The sequence below is a fragment of the Budorcas taxicolor genome, chromosome 11 (assembly GCF_023091745.1).
Source record: "Budorcas taxicolor isolate Tak-1 chromosome 11, Takin1.1, whole genome shotgun sequence".
NCBI classification, from domain to species: Eukaryota; Metazoa; Chordata; class Mammalia; order Artiodactyla; family Bovidae; genus Budorcas; species Budorcas taxicolor.
In genome coordinates, this window is record NC_068920.1 from 108770276 (window position 1) to 108789232 (window position 18957).

Genomic DNA, 18957 nt, shown 5'->3' on the forward strand with positions numbered 1-18957 from the left:
ACACTTAGTCTTATATACCACCCTAAAATGCTGGGAAGGCTTTGAATTTTCCATACTCCAAGAGTTCCAGAAAATTCCTGCTCTTGAGACCCATGATGGAACGAGGGGCGATAAAAAACAAACAGTTTCCATCTTTCTTCTCCAATCCTATGCTCTCTACCCCTCCAACAGCTTGGGCCTCCAATGGGAGAGTTCTGCCAGAGAGTGTCCTGGGAAGAAACAAAATAGAAGGGCCAAAGGCACAGTGGAAAGGGAGAAAGGACCTCACACACGTAGGGATACCAAACGGTCTTTATTGCCCACTGGCCACCCTCAGTTCCATCAGTTTTCCAGCCATGTTCCAAGTCCTCTGGGTCTCTCCAACCAACTCTGAGGACCCCTGAAATGCAGCCACAGTCCAGCTCTCTCTTTCTGGAGACCAAGGTGTTCCCTGGGGTAGACAGGGGGCTTCAGAGTGCAGGGCGGCAGGACCGAGCAGCATTCCACATGAAGAAGGACAGGAGAGAGGGCCCCCCTTGGCATGCACCACGGAAGGTGGCGGCTGAGGAGGAGGGCAGGGAGGGAGGGGTTCCCTAAGTTGGGATGGCGCCGGTGGCAAAAAGCACGATGAAGAGGACGATGATAAAAACAATCACACAGATGAGGACAATCATCTTCACGTTCTTCCACCAGAACTTCCGAGCCACCTTCTGTGACGTCGTCTTGAAGTGCTCTGACTGTTGGGGATAAGGCAGACAGAGACCCACATGCCATCCATCTAAATATTGAAGTGCTAAGTGGAGGTAACAGATTGCTAAGTAAGACAGCTTATGTCCTCCTATCTTGACAAATGTACCTTCAGAACCATCTGGTGGGCCAAGTTCAAATTTAGAATTCGTGGGGCTCCCTCTGGTCCCCCTGCCCTCCCCCTTCTTTTCTCACCCCTGCCTTGCCCTGCCCTCCACATTGGGCTTTTAAAACATGCTTCCACCCAGGCTTGTGACAAGGGCAGCACAACCTGCCCTTAGGAGGGCAGACAATCGGGCTGAGGGGGCGCAGGCTCCAGGCGGCACATATCTTCCTGGTTCTATGGCTTCTGACCCCATGAGGACTGCCGAAGCCAGAGGAGAGGGTCAGGGCAGTACAGGGGCTGGAGTTGAGGGCAAGTGTCCTTCCTTCTCCCAGCATGAGCTGCAAAAATTGTCTCCTTGGGCCCTGCTCCCCAGATTGGGCTGAGGACAGAAACACTAAGTCTCCAGAAGTTAAACGAGCAACACTCAAGATTACACGCAGGACTCCAAAAGCCATGCCAGTCTCTCCCTGTGGGACATGGAATCTTAGGCTCCAGACCTCTGCTGAACTTTAGAGTCACTCCTTCCCTGAGCAGCTGGCTTTGGCCTCTAGCTGGAGAGACAGAATATCTAGCTAGATGTGTGGGAGATATTATTCTAGCCTTCAGCTAGCAGAAGAGTCTGGGAGCAAAGACTTTTACTGCTCTTCCCAGCTTCTTTTTAAAGCTGGCTCAGCAAGACTCTAACAGTTTTTCACCGCCTGTCTAAAAACCTTGGGGAAGGCCAGCGGCCCTAAGAGGATGTTCTGGGGCCAATATTTTTGCCCTGGGATGGCCAGATCCAAATGAGAGTCAAGGGCAGCCTTCAAAGGGAAAGTCAGTTTCATAGGAGAGAAACTTGAGAAAGCACAGGCTGACTGAGCCGTCTGTCTCAGAAAATGCCTCCATGGATCCACCCCCTCACTCCCAAATCTGTCCTTAAACCCAATTCCAATCAGTGGAGTACAGCAGAATCAGAAGTGGGACTCAGCTCACGTCAATTCCCAGCACACATGAAGACAGACTTCCCTCCTTCACTCTGCCACCATGATCACCACGCCCCCAGTAATCTTCCTTCCCCCTCTTCCTCTCATCCCCTGGGAGTGAGTGGGGGGTGGGGGGGCTCCCCAGGGGGTAGGGTGAGGGGCTCCCTGTCATCTCACTGTGGCTTCCAGATCCTCTGTCTTGTTGCGAAGGTGGTCCAAGTTCTCTCCCCGGGCCAGGATCCGCTCCACATTCTGGGTCATGATATTCTTGACCCCTTCCACTTCATCCCTGAGGTTCCGCACACGGTCATCTCCTCCACCGCCACTGGCCTCCTGGACAGCCACACAACAGATTAATTAGGCCAAGAGCTGGAGGGACTGAGACCCAGCCTCAGAGGCCAGAGGAGGGGGAGGCCTGAGGTGGACTTTAGCTTTTTGCAATGCTTGAACTGTTTGCAAAGAAAATGTTTTTCTGTAGAACCGCATAATCAAAACCAAATGCCTTTATAAGCCCCAGATGGTGAGAGCCGTCCATGGTAGAAGACAGACAGGACCCAACTTCTTTGTGGATTCTCAGGGCCCTTCACAAAACAAGAAGTAACATCAAACCCCTCTCCACTGCTTCCTTGTTCCTCAGAGAGGGTCAGAGGAGACAGCTGAGCCAGTACCTCCCAATGCACAGCTCCACCACTATGTACGAAATTCCCAGGTCCCAGGGGTCCTCATTAAAAATGCCTGTGCTGGGTGCAGACCACCCTCACCAAGGCCACCCTCCCTCTCAGACAGTGGCTGGAGAGCTGCTCTGGCCTTCCAGGCAGCCTGGCTGTGGCAACCAGGCTCCAAGTCCCTCACAAGGCCCCAGGAGAGAGAACAGTTGGGCCACAAACTTCTGCTTTCCCCACCACTTAGCACCACCACTTAGCACCACGCGCAAGCACCAGGCCATGGCCTGCTCAGGCAAGTATAAAAAGAAAACAGACAGCCTTGGCGTTGGGGGAAATGGAGGGCAAGTCCTCCCAGGCTATAGCCTCGTCCCCAGGCTTCATGATAAGGTTTTTGAACAGGGAGGGGAAAACACTGTTAGGCTCCTCCCTCCCTGACCCACTCGAATTCCAAAAACAGATCAGGAGTGGGGGTCGAAACTATTGATAGATAATCACAGAGAACCAATTTCTGAGTCTTTTACAAACCCTCAGCTCTCTTCCCCTGGGGTGGCAGATTACTTGGACTCAGTAGAGAGACAAATTCTTTGGGTTTCTGTACAGGGATAAAGTGAGAAGCAGAGGGGGATTCCAGCCGACAGGCTGGGCTCTGCCTTCAGAACCGCACAGGCACAGCCCAGGAATGTCACAAAACCCGCAGACCGGCAGCGGCTCGAGGAGGAGATGAATTAGGTTCCAGCCACCCGAAGCACCGAAGCCCACTCCAGATCAGCTCAGGGGTCAGGAGAGGGAGGGAGCAGAGAAAGAGCAGGAACACCCCACGCAGGCAGCTCAGACCTATTTGCCTCCAAGCTGTCAAAGAAGAGACCTCTCTGGCAGCCGCTGGCCCAGCCCTTCGACTTTGCCAACCAACTTTCCTTGGGTAATCCCCGACCCCTTCTTCGTTTCCAGCTCTCTCACCATGTTTCCAAGCGGCTCGGGCCTGCCGGCAGCTGAACTCGTTGACTACTCGGTTTCCTCCCAGGCGGCGGTCGGTTCACTTCCTGCTTGTCCAACTTTCAGCCCGCCCCCGTCCACCTCGCATCCCAGCGGCTCCGGCCACACCTCGCTCAGGTTCTCCAGGTAGGCAGGCACCCTGCGCCGCCCTCCCAGTCTCCTCCGGAGCCGGGGCTTAGGCTTAAAGCGACAGGGTTCCCGGGCACCACATTTCTCCTAACTTAGGAACAAGAAAAGATCAGGCAGCCCTCCTAGGTTTCCGGATGTAGAAAGGGCAGCCGTCTCCTTTTTAAAATTTTTTTATCATTATTATTATTATTTTTTTGGCCGCACTCGCAGCATACAGGCCCTTAGTTTCCCAACAGGGCTGGAACTGCGTCCCCTGCAGTGAAAGCGAAGAGTCAACCACTGCAGGGCTAGAGTAGTCTCTCACTTTAAAAAAAAAAACTTTTTTTAATGTCCTCAGTATCTGATCCCCAATTGTTAAAGGAATGAAATCAACCCTAAGCACTCTGTCAGATCTTATTCACGTGGAAACAGAATGCAGGTATGAACATTTCTTATTGGACAACCCTTGTTCCCAAGTTTTTTAGTGCAGAAAGCATTGAAACCCCCAAAGTCTGAAATGCTGTGATCCTGGGCTCTGGTGTCAGAAGCTGCAGACCCTGAGTGAACCTCTTCACATCTCTGTTCTTTGCAGGTGCTGATCCTGACCTCAGAGGGTGGTGGTATGGAGTAAAAGAAAAGCTTACACCATGTACCTAGCACAGCCTGGAACAAAGGGCTGCCCACTGCTCAAATCAGGAAATGCTGGGTCACCAACTCTCCTATTCTAGAGTTCAACCGTCCTGCACGTCCCTTCAGGGGCCACCTCGAGGGTTAGGGAACCCCAACAGAAATGAGCAGATGACTGCCCTATGGACCAGAGAGGGGGCCCAGGGCAAAGGATTTTTCCACTGACCTGGCTGCAGGCCAGAGAAAATCCACCCTTCCCGGATCGTGTTTATCAAGACAGAAAAACAATAACAGACCCGTTCAGAAGGAAACAAACATTCCTGTCCCATCCCAGAAGTAAAAGTTCCAAGAGGGAAGTGGCAGCTTCTCTTGACAAATGCTTTCTCTTTTTTTTGGACAAACTTTTTTTTAAAGACCTTAATAAATTTTGGACCTCCGTAGCATTTGAAGACCCTTTATTATAGCTTCCCAGGTGGTGCTAGTGGTAAGGGACCCATCTGCCAGTGCAGGAGACATAAAGAGATGCAGGTTCCATCGCTGGGTCAGAATATACCCTGGAGGAGGGCATGGCAACCCACTCTAGTATTCTTGCCTGGAGAATCCCATGGTCAGAGGAGCCTGATGGGCTACAGTCCACAATCTGCAAAGAGTCACACACAACCGAAGTGACTTAGCATGCACACATCTGAATTTTGATGGATAGTATCAGCCTGCTTTCACAGAGAACGTGGTACCCCACTCCTCATCATTCTTAAAAAGGCAACAATGAAGTGAAGCAGAGGTGGGTCAAAGAAAGGGAAGAATCCTTTCTTTCTTTTTAAAATTATTATTAAATTTTTGGGCTACACTGGATTTTCCTTGGGGCGAGTGGGCTTTCTCTCGTTGTGGGATGCGGGGACTTCTGCATTGCAGTGCTCAGGCTTCTCTTGTTGCGGTGCATGGGATCTAGAGTGTGTGGGCTCAGGAGTTACCCTCGGCATGTGGGATCTTAGGTTTTGAACCCGGGATCACAACTGCATCCCCTGAATTGGAAACTAGAAGTCCTAACCAATGGACCACCAGAGAAGTCCCTATTGATATATACTATCATTGTCCAGTACAGTAGCCACTGACCACAAGTAGCTGTTGAACATGTGAAATGTGGCTCGTCTGACTGAGGTGAGATGTAAAACACACCAGATTTAAAAGACTTATTATGAGAGAGAGACTGTAAATATCACTTTAGTAATTTTATATATTCATCAATATATAAAATTGAAATAATGTTTTGGATCTTTTTCTTTTTTCTTCTTTTTTTAAAAATTTGTAACTTGCTTTATTTATTTATACTTTTGGCCATGCTGTATGACATGCCGGATCTTAGTTCCTCAATCAGGGATCAAACCCATACCTCCTGAAGTGAAAGCTCAGATTCCTAACCAATGGATGACCAGGGAAGTGCCAAGTGCTTTATTTTTTATTGAATTATAGTTGATGTAAATATTATCTGTTCAGTTCAGTCGCTCAGTCGTGTCTGACTCTTTGTGACCCCATGAATTGCAGCACGCCAGGCCTCCCTGTCCATCATCAACTCCCAGAGTTCACTCAAACTCACGCGTCCATCGAGTGGGTGATGTCATCCAGCCATCTCATCCTCTGTTGTCCCCTTCTCCTCCTGCCCCCAATCCCTCCCAGCATCAGAGTCTTTGCCAATGAGTCAACTCTTTGCATGAGGTAGCCAAAGTATTGGAGTTTCAGCTTTAGCATCATTCCTTCCAAAGAACACCCAGGACTGATCTCCTTCCGAATGGACTGGTTGGATTGCAGTCCAAGGGACTCACAAGAGTCTTCTCCAACACCACAGTTCAAAAGCATCAATTCTTTGGCGCTCAGCTTTCTTCACAGTCCAACTCTCACATCCATACATGACTACTGGAAAAACCATAGCCTTGACTAGATGGAACTATGTTGGCAAAGTAATGTCTCTGCTTTTGAATATGCCATCTAGGTTGGTCATAACTTTTCTTCCAAGGAGTAAGCATCTTTTAATTTCATGCTGCAGTCACCATCTGCAGTGATTTTGGAGCCCCCCAAAATAAAGTCTGACACTGTTTCCACTGTTTCCCCATCTATTTCCCATGAAGTGATGGGACCAGATGCCATGATCTTAATTTTCTGAATGTTGAGCTTTAAGCCAACTTTTTCACTCTGCTCTTTCACTTTCATTAAGAGGCTCTTTAGTTCCTCTTCACTTTCTGCCATAAGGGTGGTGTCATCTGCATATCTGAGGTTATTGATATTTCTCCCGGCAATCTTGATTCCAGCTTGTGTTTCTTCCAGTCCAGCGTTTCTCATGATGTACTCTGCATAGAAGTTAAATAAGCAGGGTGACAATATACAGCCTTGACATATTCCTTTTCCTATTTGGAACCAGTCTGTTGTTCCATGTCCAGTTCTAACTGTTGCTTCCTGACCTGCATAGAGGTTTCTCAAGAGGCAGGTCAAGTGGTCTGGTATTCCTATTTCTTTCAGAATTTTCCACAGTTGATTGTGATCCACACAGTCAAAGGCTTTGGCATAGTCAATCAAGCAGAAATAGATGTTTTTCTGGAACTCTCTTGCTTGTTTGATGATCCAGCAGATGTTGGCAATTTGATCTCTGGTTCGTCTGCCTTTTCTAAAGCCAGCTTAAACATCTGGAAGTTCACAGTTCACGTTTCACGTATTGCTGAAGCCTGGCTTGGAGAATTTTGAGCATTACTTTACTAGCGTTTGCTACTGCTGCTAAGTCACTTCAGTTGTGTCCAACTCTGTGTGACCCCATAGACGGTAGCCCACCAGGCTCCCCCGTCCCTGGGATTCTCCAGGCAAGAACACTGGAGTGGGTTGCCATTTCCTTCTCCAATGCATGAAAGTGAAAAGTGAAAGTGAAGTCTCTCAGTCATGTCCGACCCTCAGCGACCCCATGGACTGCAGCCTTCCAGGCTCCTCCATCCATGGGATTTTCCAGGCAAGAGTATTGGAGTGGGGTGCCATTGCCTTCTCCAACTAGCATGTGAGATTGTGAGGTAGTTTGAGCATTCTTTGGCATTGCCTTTCTTTGGGATTGGAGTGAAAACTTACCGTTTCCAGTCCTGTAGCCACTGCTGAGTTTTCCAAATTTGCTGGCATATTGAGTGCAGTGCTTCCACAGCATCATCTCTCAGGATTTGAAATAGCTCAACTGGAATTCCATCACCTCCACTAGCTTTGTTCGTAGTGATGCTTTCTAAGGCCCACTTGACTTCACATTCCAGGATGTCTGGCTCTAGGTGAGTGATCACACCATCGTGATTATCCGGGTCGTGAAGGTCTTTTTTGTACAGTTCTTCTGTGTATTCTTGCCACCTCTTCTTAATATCTTCTGCTTCTGTTAGGTCCATACCATTTCTGTCCTTTATCGAGCCCATCGTTGCATGAAATATTCCCTTAGTATCTCTGATTTTCTTGAAGAGATCTCTAGTCTTTCCTATTCTGTTGCTTTCCTCTATTTCTTTGTATTGATCACTGTTACAGGTATACAATATAATGATTCACAATTTTTAAAGGTTATACTCTATTTATAGTTATTATAGAGTCTTCCCTGGTGGCTCAGATGGTAAAGTGTCTGCCTGCAATGCGGGAGACCCGGGTTTGATCCCTGGCTTGGGAAGATCTCCTGGAGAAGGAAATGGCAACCCACTCCAGTACTCTTGCCTGGAGAATTCCATGGATGGAGGAGCCTGGTAGGCTACAGTCCATGGGGTTGCAAAGAGTCGGACACGACTTCACTTTCACTTTCATAGTTACTATAAAATGTTGGCTGTATGCCCTATGTTGTGTGATATATCCTTTTAGCTTATTTTGTACATAGTAGCTTGTACCTCTTAATCTCCTCTCCCCTCTCTCTCCCCACTGCTAACTACTAGTTTGTTCTCTATATCTATGAATCTGCTTGTTAAATTCAGTAGTTTTTTGTATTAATATTTTTTAGATTCCACATATAAATGATATCATACAGTATTTGTCTTTCTCTATCTGACTTATTTCACTAAGCAGAATACCCTTGAGGTCCATTCATGTTGTTTTAAAAGGAAAAATTCCATTCTCTTTCATGGTTGAGTAATATTCCATTGTGTGTGTATATATATACATGGCTTCCCTGGTGGCTCAGAGCATAAAGTGTCTGCCTGCAATGCAGGAGACCCAGGTTTGATCCCTGGGTTGGGAAGATCCCTTGGAGAGGGAAATGACAACCCACTCCAGTATTCTTGCCTGGAGAGTCCCAGGGACAGAGGAGCCTGGCGGGCTATCGTCCATACCACATCTTCCTTATCCATTTATATGTTAATAGTCACTTAGGATATATTGAGTTAACTTAAAAAAATATTGGTAAAATTAATTTCACCTGTTTCTTTTCTCTTTTAATTTGGCTAATAGAAAATGTTTAATTACCAATGTGGCTCAAATTATATTTCTACAGACACACTGATCTATACTTTAACATTTTTGTGACATTGGACAGATTTATGTAACATCTCTAAGCTCCATTCTGTGCCTGGTACTTAAAAAATTGTCAGTAAATGGTGGCTTTTGTGATTACTCAGAATTCTAGAAGCTAAGTGAATTGGTGGGTAAGGGAACATGAGAGATGCCAAGAAACAAAGACCAGAGTAGGATGTTTGAGGGGAACAGGAAGAAATGGAAGAGGATTCCCTGGATGGGAATTCCCTGGATGTTCCTTGTTGTAAGGAGAGTTACAACGGTTGAGCTATCGGGTCTGGTATGCCACCCCAAACCTTGGACATACATTGATGTCCCTGAGAGAGCTGACCCTTAGCCTAGATCTAGCAACTGTCAGGGAGATTCAGCAGCACCTATGGTTGGGCCTGTAACCCGTTCGTCGTCATCTTCACCTTACAGAACTGTGTCCTCATCTTCACCTTACAGAACTGCTGCAGGCCTAGCCTCACCTGTACAAACACTGCATTGTGATCCTTTATCAGAAAACTATCTGGGGGCTTCCCTGGTGGCTCACTGGCAAAGAATCCGCCTGCTAATGCCAGAGATATGGGTTCAATCTCTGGCCTGGGAAGATTCCACAGGTCTTGGGGCAACTAAGCCCCATGAGCCACAACTACTGAGCCTGGGCTCTAGAGCCTGGGCGCCACAACTATGGAAGTTCTTAAGTCCTAGAGCACATGCTCTGCATCAAGAGAAGCCACAGCGATGAGAAGCCTGCCCACTGAGACAGAGTCACCCCCATGAGCCACAGCTAGAGCAAAGCCTGCACAGTAACGGGGACCCAAATGGCTTAGTAGTTAGGATTCTGGGTTTTCATTACTGTGGTCTGGGTTTAATCCCTGGTTGGGGAATTGAGATACCACAAGCTAGTGTGGCCAAAAAAAAGGAAGAGGATCTGGCTACCACCCTCACAAGGTAAGACATTCAGAAGGTACTGAATGGTACTCAATGAGCAGAAATAGTGCTGTGGGCAGGGAACAAGAGAACAGAAGTCACTGATTCCTTTAGTCAAGGAAGGCTCTGTTCCAGGAGGAGGGGAGTGTCAGTCACTTTGTAAGGAAAAGACGCTATGTGATAGGAGCTGCAGCCAAAGAAGCAATTGGAGTATGCTGAAGAGTCTTCTCAGTCCCTGTGTGATTGGATTTGGGCATCAGTTCCCCTGCTGCCTGGCTGTGGCATGCATCCTTGTGTGCTCAGTCGATTCAGCCGTGTCTGATTTTGCAACCCCGACTTTGTAACTGTAGCCCATCAGGCTCCTCTGTCCATGGAATTCTCCAGGCAAGAATACTAGAGTGGGTTGCCATTTCCTTCTCCAGGGAATCTTCCTGACCCCGGGATCGAACCAGAATCTGTTATGTCTATTGCACTGGCAGGCAGGTTCTTTACCACTAGAGCCACCTAGGAAGCCGATTGTTGTGGAGTCTTAGGCAAATCACTTCCCTCTGGGAGCTTTGGTTTCTTCATCTGCAAAATGGGAACAAGAATGAAAGCTGTTTTGCAGGATTATTGTTAGGATTAAATAGTATGGGTATATATGTCTATATTTCTGCTAAAGCATATTACAAATGAAAAAGGAGACTAGTAGAACAAATGGAATGACAGAAGGGAAGAGGAATATAAACAGTCTGCAAAGCAATCAGGCAAGCTTTGCTGTACACTGGCATATACTCCAGTCTGATTTATGGCCCTAGTGGGCAGTTGACTCCTGTACCTTTCAGGGGAAAGGCTAGAGAACGAGGAAGCACATTCAGGAGGCTCAACTGGAATTGCTCCTGAAAGATCATAAACCTCTCACCGCTGCCAAGGCCTCTTTTGTCTCCCTCTTTATAGACTGTTACACAACGAGTCACCCCCATCTCTCCCAAGGTGCTTTCTTTCTTTCTGACCTTGCGCTTAGAACTGGAAGGTTCTGCCCTTGGCTATTTTCTGACTCCTCTCTCGTAGAGCAATAGTTCTCTCTGGGGTTGATCTTGCCCTCCAGGGAATGTGACAATGTCTAGACACATTTTTGGTTGACACAACTGATGGGGGTAGTGGTGCTACTGGCATCTAGTGGGTAGAAGCCAAGGATGCTTAACTTCCTACAATGTCATGGATAGCCCACGACCCCCACCCCAAAGACAAAGAATATACAGACCAAATGTCAATACTGCCAAGGTTTAGAAACCTTGCTCTTGCTAGGGAAGTGTACTCAGTGTCTTTACAGTTTCAACAGCCATTTAAGGACAATCCCCAAATCTGTGAGTGCGTGCATGCTAAGTCGCTTCAGTCGTGTCTGACTCTTTGAAACCCTATGGACTGTAGCTCACCAGGTTCCTCTCTCCCTGGGATTCTCCAGGCAAGAATACTGGAGTGGGTTGCCATGCCCTGCTACAGGGAATTTTCCCGACCTAGGAATCGAACCCTCATCTCTTCTAGTCTCATGCATTGGCAGGCAAGTTCTTTACCACTAGCACCCACCTGGGAAGCCCTGAGCTACCTGAGAAGGACCGTCCCCCTCCAAATGCCATACCTCTCTCTAATTGCCACTGCTGCCTCTCCAATGTCCTGGACAGTCCACAGACACATCTGACAGCCAAACCAAACCCTTTATCTTTTTCCCATGTTCCTCCTCCGGAATAGTACTCCCATTATACCACTGTCCCAAGTTAGGAACCCCTAAGCCATCCTATACACACAATCAATCAGTTCAGTTCAGTTCAGTCGCTCAGTTATGTCCAATTCTTTGTAACCCCATAGACTGCAGCATGCCCGTTTCCCTGTTCATTACCAATTCTCGGAGTTTACTCAAACTCATGTCCATAGAGCTGGTGATGCCATCCAACCATCTCATCCTCTGTTGTCCCCTTCTCCTCCTGTCTTCAATCTTTCCCAGCATCAGTGTCTTTTCTAATGAGTCAGTTATTCACCTCAGGTGGCCAAAGTATTGGAGCTTCAACTTCAGCATCAGTCCTTCCAATGAATATTAAGGACTGATTTCCTTTAGGATTGACTGATGTGATCTCCTTGCAGTCTCAAGAGTCTTCTTCAGCATGACTGTTCAAAAGTATCTATTCTTCAGTGCTCAGCTTTCCTTATGGTCCAATTCTCACATCTGTACATGACTACTGGAAAAACCATAGCTTTGACTAGACAGACCTTTGTTGACAAAGTAATGTCTCTGCTTTTTAATATGCTGTCCAGGATGGTCATAACTTTTCTTCCAAGGAGCAAGAGTCTTTTAATTTCATGGCTGCAGTCACTGTCTGCAGTGATTTTAGAGCCCAAGAAAATAAAGTCTGTCACTGTTTCCATTGTTTCCTCATCTATTTGCCATGAAGTGATGGGACCAGGGGCCATAATCTTAGTTTTTTGCATGTTGAGATTTAAGCCAGCTTTTTCACTCTTTCACTTTTATCAAGAGGCTCTTTAGGTCCTTTTCGCTTTTTGCCATAAGGATGGTGTCATCTCCATATCTGAGACACCACTAAGTCTTAGTCTCTCAAATATACCATCCTTTTCATACCAGCTTCTGCTTCCTAGGTAATGCCAGGATGATCTCTTCTCTGATCCACCTCCAAACTGACTATCTTCTCCCATCCATTCTTTCTATGGTTGCTCCTTATCTTCCTAAAACACCAATTTGAGAATGCAGCACCCTACCCCCAGGGTAAAGCCTAAACTCCTTAGTTTGGTATGCCAAGATTGTTCTAAACCTGCTTTTTGAAGATTATCTCTCAAGAGACTCATCTTCCAGCCCCCTAGCCATACTAAATTACCTGTCCTTCCCAAAACAAACCATCCCTTTTTACATCTTTGCTCAAGTGGACTTGCCTCATTGAGACAATATCCTGCTTCATTGATCATTGCTTCCATGAAGTCTTCCAGATTTCCCTACTGAAATTCAATTTCTTCCTCTTCTGATCACCATCACACCGTATCTTTTATAAAATCTACAATAAGCTTTACCATTAACTGCATGTGCATGTATGTGTGCTAAGTCACTTTAGTCATGTCTGACTCTTTGCGACCCTATGGACTGAGCCTGCCAGGCTCCTCTGTCCATGGGATTCTCCAGGCAAGAGCACTGGAGTGGGTTGCCATGCTTGCCTCCAGGGGATCTTCCCCACCCAGGGATCAAACCCAAGTATCTTATCCTGCACTGGCAGCCAGTTCTTTACCACTAGCGCCACCTGGGAAGCCTCAAACTGCATACACATTAAAAAATATATTTATTTGGCTGTGGTCGGTCTTAGTTTTGGCTCATGGAATCTTCCTGGAAGATCAAGGGCTTCTCTCTCATTATGGCTTGTGGGTTCAGTAGTTGCAGCAAGGGATTTGTTGCCCCGCAACATGTGAGATCTTAGTTCCTCAACCAGAGGTTGAACCTAAGTCCCCTGCATTGGAAGGTGGATTTTTTTTTAAAAATACATACACAATTATGTATTTATTTATGGTTGTGCTGGGTCTTTGTTGCTGCACACAGGCTTTTTCCAGTTGTGGCAAGTGGGGGCTACTCTTTGTTGTGGTGCACATTTCTCATTGCGATGGCCTCTCTTGTTGTGGAGCAGGGGCTCTAGGCACAAGGGCTTCAGCAGTTTGCAGCGCTCGGGTTCAATAGTTGTGTCCCAGGGGCTTTAGTTACCCTGGAATTTTCCCAGACGAGGGATTGAACCGGTGTCCCCTGTATTAGCAGGCAGAATCTTCTCCACTGTACCACCAGAGAAGTCCCCTGCATACACATTTAAAAAATTTTATTTTTATTGGAATATAGTTGATTTACAATGTTGTTTGTTTCTGCCATACAGCAAAGTGAATCTGTTATACATATATCCATTCTTTATTCTTTCCCCATATAATAGGTCATTACAGAGTATTGAGTAGAGTTTTCTGTGCTATACAGTAGGTTCTTATTAGTTATCTATTTTATATATAGTAGTGTGTATGTGTCAATCCCAATCTCCCAATTTGACTTTTCCAAGACTCTTAAGTTCTGTGAAGGCAGGAGCTATGCCTTTACCTTGGTACCCCTAGTGGAAAATAACATATATCCTGTACTTAGTAGGCACTCACTAAAAGTTTAGGGTATTGAGTTGAAAAATCTGAAAGGGGGCTTCTTTCTCTACAGTGCAGACAGAAATATTTTTCATTAGGAAAGAACCACGAAGAAATTCCTTTTGTTTGTCATTTAGTTGCTAAGTAGTGTCCGGCTCTTTTGCGACCCTAGGGATTGGAGCCCACCAGGCTCCTCTCTCTGAGATTCTCCAGTTGCCATACTCTCCTCCAGGGGTCTTCCCGACCCAGGGATGAAACTTGCATCTCCTGCCTTGCAGGCAGATTGTTTACCATTGAGCCACCACAAATTTTGGAGTATTTTTGGATAAGTGAATGCTAAATGCCACGAGTCTCCAAAGTTTGGTCCTGAAAGGGTAAACCAGAAATCAACAGCTTGAACAAAAACAAGTTAAGATCATGGGATGGAGAGGTAGAGAGTTAATACATCTCGTTTATTAACTGCATTTCTCTATAGAGAATGCTCTCAGTTCACCCAGAGTTTTTGACTTCCCTCTCCTCTCAAAATTGTACTCATGCTTTAAGGCCCACGCTTTCAAAAAAAAATTTTCTGATTTCTCCAGTCATAATTCATTTCTTCCTCAGTGCTCTTATAGCAATTTGAACCTCATTTAAAACTTTCTTATATTCTATTTCCTATATTCTATTATTATTTTATTATTTCTGTATGCTTTTATTATTACACTCTTTTATGACAGAGGCCACAACTGAATCATGTGTTTCCTCCTCTGTAACTTTTCCAGTTCTTCACAGTTCAGTTCAGTCGCTCAGTCGTGTCTGACTCTTTGCGACCCCATGAATCGCAGCACGCCAGGCCTCCCTGTTCATCACCATCTCCCGGAGTTCACTCAGACTCACGTCCATCGAGTCCGTGATGCCATCCAGCCATCTCATCCTCGGTTGTCCCCTTCTCCTCCTGCCCCCAATCCCTCCCAGCATCAGAGTCTTTGCCAATGAGTCAACTCTTCTCATGAGGTGGCCAAAGTACTGGAGTCTCAGCTTTAGCATCATTCCTTCCAAAGAAATCCCAGAGTTGATCTCCTTCAGAATGGACTGGTTGGATCTCCTTGCAGTCCAATGGACTCTCAAGAGTCTTCTCCAGCACCACAGTTCAAAAGCATCAATTCTTCGGCGCTCAGCCTTCTTCACAGTCCAACTCTCACATCCATACATGACCACAGGAAAAACCATAGCCTTGACTAGACGGACCGTAGTCGGCAAAGTAGTCTCTGCTTTTGAATACGCCATCTAGGTTGGTCATAACTTTTCTTCCAAGGAGTAAGGGTCTTTTAATTTCATGGCTGCAGTCACCATCTGCAGTGATTCTGAAGCCCTAAAAGATAGTCTGACACTGTTTCCACTGTTTACCCGTCTATTTCCCATGAAGTGATGGGACCAGATGCCATGATCTTCATTTTCTGAATGTTGAGTTTAAGCCAACTTTTTCACTCTCCTCTTTCACTTTCATCAAGAGGCTTTTTAGTTCCTCTTCACTTTCTGCCATAAGGGTGGTGTCATCTCCATATCTGAGGTTATTGATATTTCTCCCGGCAATCTTGATTCCAGCTTGTGTTTCTTCCAGCCCAGCATTTCTCATGATGTACTCTGCATAGAAGTTAAATAAGCAGGGTGACAATATACAGCCTTGACGTACTCCTTTTCCTATTTGGAACCAGTCTGTTGTGCCATGTCCAGTTCTAACTGTTGCTTCCTGACCTGCATACAGATTTCTTAAGAGGCAGGTCAGGTGGTCTGGTATTCCCATCTCTTTCAGAATTTTCCACAGTTGATTGTGATCCACACAGTCAAAGGCTTTGGCATAGTCAATCAAGCAGAAATAGATATTTTTCTGGAACTCTCTTGCTTTTTCCATGATCCAGTGGATGTTGGCAATTTGATCTCTGGTTCGTCTGCCTTTTCTAAAACCAGCTTGAAAGTCAGGGAGTTCACGGTTCATGTATTGCTGAAGCCAGTTCTTCACACATAACATATAATCAACATTGAATGTAATGGAACCATCTAGAGACTTTCCTGGTTGGGGAACTAAGACCCTGGATGCCACACAGTGCAACCAAAAATTAAAAAATAAACAAAACAGATGGTCCAGTGGTTTTTAATCTGCCTCCCAATGCAGAGGATATGAGTTCAATCCCTGGTCAGGGAACTAAGATCCCACATACCTCGGGTAAATAAGCCCGCACACACAACTACTGACCCTTGTGCTCTAGAGCCTGTGCACACAACTGGAGAGAAGCGCAGGTATTGCAAGGAAGACGCAGCACAGCCAAAATAAAAATGTGAAAGTGTCAGTCGCTCGGTCACATCTGACTCTTTGCGATCCCATGTACTATCTAGCCCACCAAGCTCCTCTGTCCATGGGATTCTCCAGGCAAGAATACTGGAGTGGGTTGCCATGCCCCTCTCCAGAAGATCTTCCCAACCCAGGGCTCGAACCAGAGTCTCCTGCATTGCAGGCGGATTCTTTACCATCTGAGCTGGCTCAGATGATAAATAAAATAAAAATAGTTTAAAAAAATGGAGCATTCTAGTATTTTTTTAATTTTTATATATTTATTTTTGGCTTCTCTGGGTCTTCATTGCTGCTCTCTGACTTCCTCCAGCTGCAGAGAGGAGGGGCTACTCTCCAGTAGTGTTTCTAGTAGCTGTAGCCCACGGGATCAGTAGCTGTGACAATGAGGCCCAGTTGCCTGAAGCATGTGGAACCATCCCAGGCCAGGGATTGAACCCATATCCCCTAAATTGGCAAGTGGATTCTTAATGACTGGACCACCAAGGAAGTCCAGAGCCATCTAATTTTGAGTGATCCTAGAAAATCTGGCCTAAACTTCCCAATCCACAATGTATTCACCTGGACTGGGATTTGACAGTGGATTAAGAGATGCATCCCCTAAATATTAATAAATCTATGGCTTCCAAAGTGTTGTATCAGGATGACCTAGAAGTGGGCCAGACTTCAACAGAAGGAACACTTGATGAATCCACCTGCCAGACACATCTATGCACAATAATCTCCACCACATCTACCCCTGCCAATTTTTTTCCTTTAGGATGGTGGTTCTCAGCACATGGTCCGTGAACCCCTGAAATCTTTAGGGGCAAAACTTAGTATAATAATCCTGAGATGTTATTTGCCTTTTAAACTGTGTTAACATTTGAACTGATAATGCAAAGAAAAATGGGCAAAACTGTTGGCAACTTAGCAGGAGAGAGACCGTGATACCCAATTGCAGTAGTAGTCACTGCATTCCTCTCTGCCACACACTCACCACATTTAAAAAATGCCAATGTCAAGTGAGAACACTCTTGGAGCTTCCCTGGCGGTCCAGTGGTTAAGGCTCTGTGCTTCCACTACAGGGGGTGCAGGTTTGATCCCTGCCTGGGGAAGTTTCTCATGCCAGGAGATGCAGCCAAAAAAAAAAAAAAATTAAAGAAAAAGGGGAAAAAAAGTTTTATAAAAAGAATGCTGTTAGTGAAGCAGTATAAAGTTATTAATTTTCTAAATTCCTGTCACTGGTGTACAGATCATTTTACTATTTTTTGTGAAGAACTGGAAAATATGAATACAATACTTCTGTATACCCAAATACAACAATAGTCTCATAATTGTTCTAAGAAAGAACACTTGTGCAGTTGAACTGTGAACTCAACTCACCTCTGTTTTCAAACTAATAGATTTTCTTTGAGTAGTAGTTTCCATACACCCTTCATGCTCTCCCTGTTTCTCCTGTACTAACATTTTGTATTAGTGTGATATATTTGTGACAACTGATGAACTAATAATGATATTAATAACAAAGTTCATAGTTTACATTCAGTTCAGTTCAGTTCAGTCTCTCAGTCATGTCCAACTCTTTGCGACCCCATGAATCGCAGCACGCCAGGCCTCCCTGTCCATCACCAACTCCCAGAGTTCACTCAGACTCACATCCATCGAGTCAGTGATGCCATCCAGCCATCTCATCCTCGGTTGTCCCCTTCTCCTCCTGCCCCCAATCCCTCCCAGCATCAGAGTCCTTTCCAATGAGTCAACTCTTCACATGAGGTGGCCAGAGTACTGGAGTTTCAGCTTTATCATCATTCCCTCCAAAGAAATCCCAGGGCTGATCTCCTTCAGAATGGACTGGTTGGATCTCCTTGCAGTCAAGGGGTCACTATTTTTTAAATTTTATTAAAAAAAACCTTTTAAATTTATTTTTCATTTGGCTTTGCCGGGTCTCAGTTGCAGCACACTGGATCTTTGATCTCTGTTGGGCATGCGTTGTATGGATGCTCAACAGAATTGAGCGTATGGATTGCAGTTGCAGTGTATGGATTCTAGTTCCCTGACCAGAGATCAAACCCAGAGCCCCTGCATTGGGAGTCTTGGCCACTGGACTACCAGAAAAGTCCCTAGGGTTCATTCTTTATATTATACATTCTACGGGTCTTGATAAATATATAGCAACATGAATTCATCATGACACCATTAGAGTATCATACAGAACAGTTTCACTTCTCTAAAAATCCTCTGTGCTACATCTATTCATCTCTCCCTTCCTCCCCCACAACCTCTGGCAAACACCTATCTTTTTGCTATCTCCAAAGTTTTGCCTTTTCCAGGTTATCACATGGTATGTAGCCATTTCAGATTGGTTTCTTTCACTTAGCAATATGTACTTAAGATTCCTCCATGTCTTTGTGGATTGATAGCTCATTTCATTTTATTACTAAATATTCCATCATGTGGATGTGCTAGTTTATTTTATCCATTTACTTACTGAAGGAAATTTTGGTTTATTCCAAGTTCTGACAGTTATAAATAAAGCTGAGGTACATTCCTGTGCAGGTTTTGCGTGGGCATAAATTTTCAACTCATTCGAGTAAATACCAAGGAGCACAATTGCTGGATCATATGGTAAGAGTATGTTGAGTTTTGTAAGAAACTGCCTGTCTTCCAACTGTTTTGTATTCCTACCAGCAATGTAAGCAGAGTTTCTGTTGCTCCATTTCCTTACCAGCATTTATTGTTTTCAGAGCCTTGGATTTCTAGAATCTCACTGTTGTTTTTATTTTTTGGCCATGCTGTGGGGCTTGTGGGATCTTAGTTCCCAGGCCAGGGACTGAACCCAGGTCATGAAAGTGAAATTGCCCACTGGATCACCAGGGAATTGCCAAAATTGCAATATCCTAATAAGAT

The 18957-nt window shown here is 45.6% G+C and overlaps 1 protein-coding gene across 1 annotated transcript; it reads right to left on the reverse strand.

Moving 5' to 3' along the window:
* Positions 1–280: 280 nt before the first annotated feature.
* VAMP8 (vesicle associated membrane protein 8) lies at positions 281–3665 on the reverse strand. Its single transcript, XM_052649186.1, has 3 exons — positions 3417–3665; positions 1972–2127; positions 281–716 (listed from the first exon to the last, which is right to left on the reverse strand). Exons 1-3 carry the CDS (start codon positions 3417–3419, stop codon positions 573–575), a joined length of 303 nt encoding a protein of 100 aa, XP_052505146.1. The 5' UTR covers positions 3420–3665; the 3' UTR covers positions 281–572.
* Positions 3666–18957: the final 15292 nt, after the last annotated feature.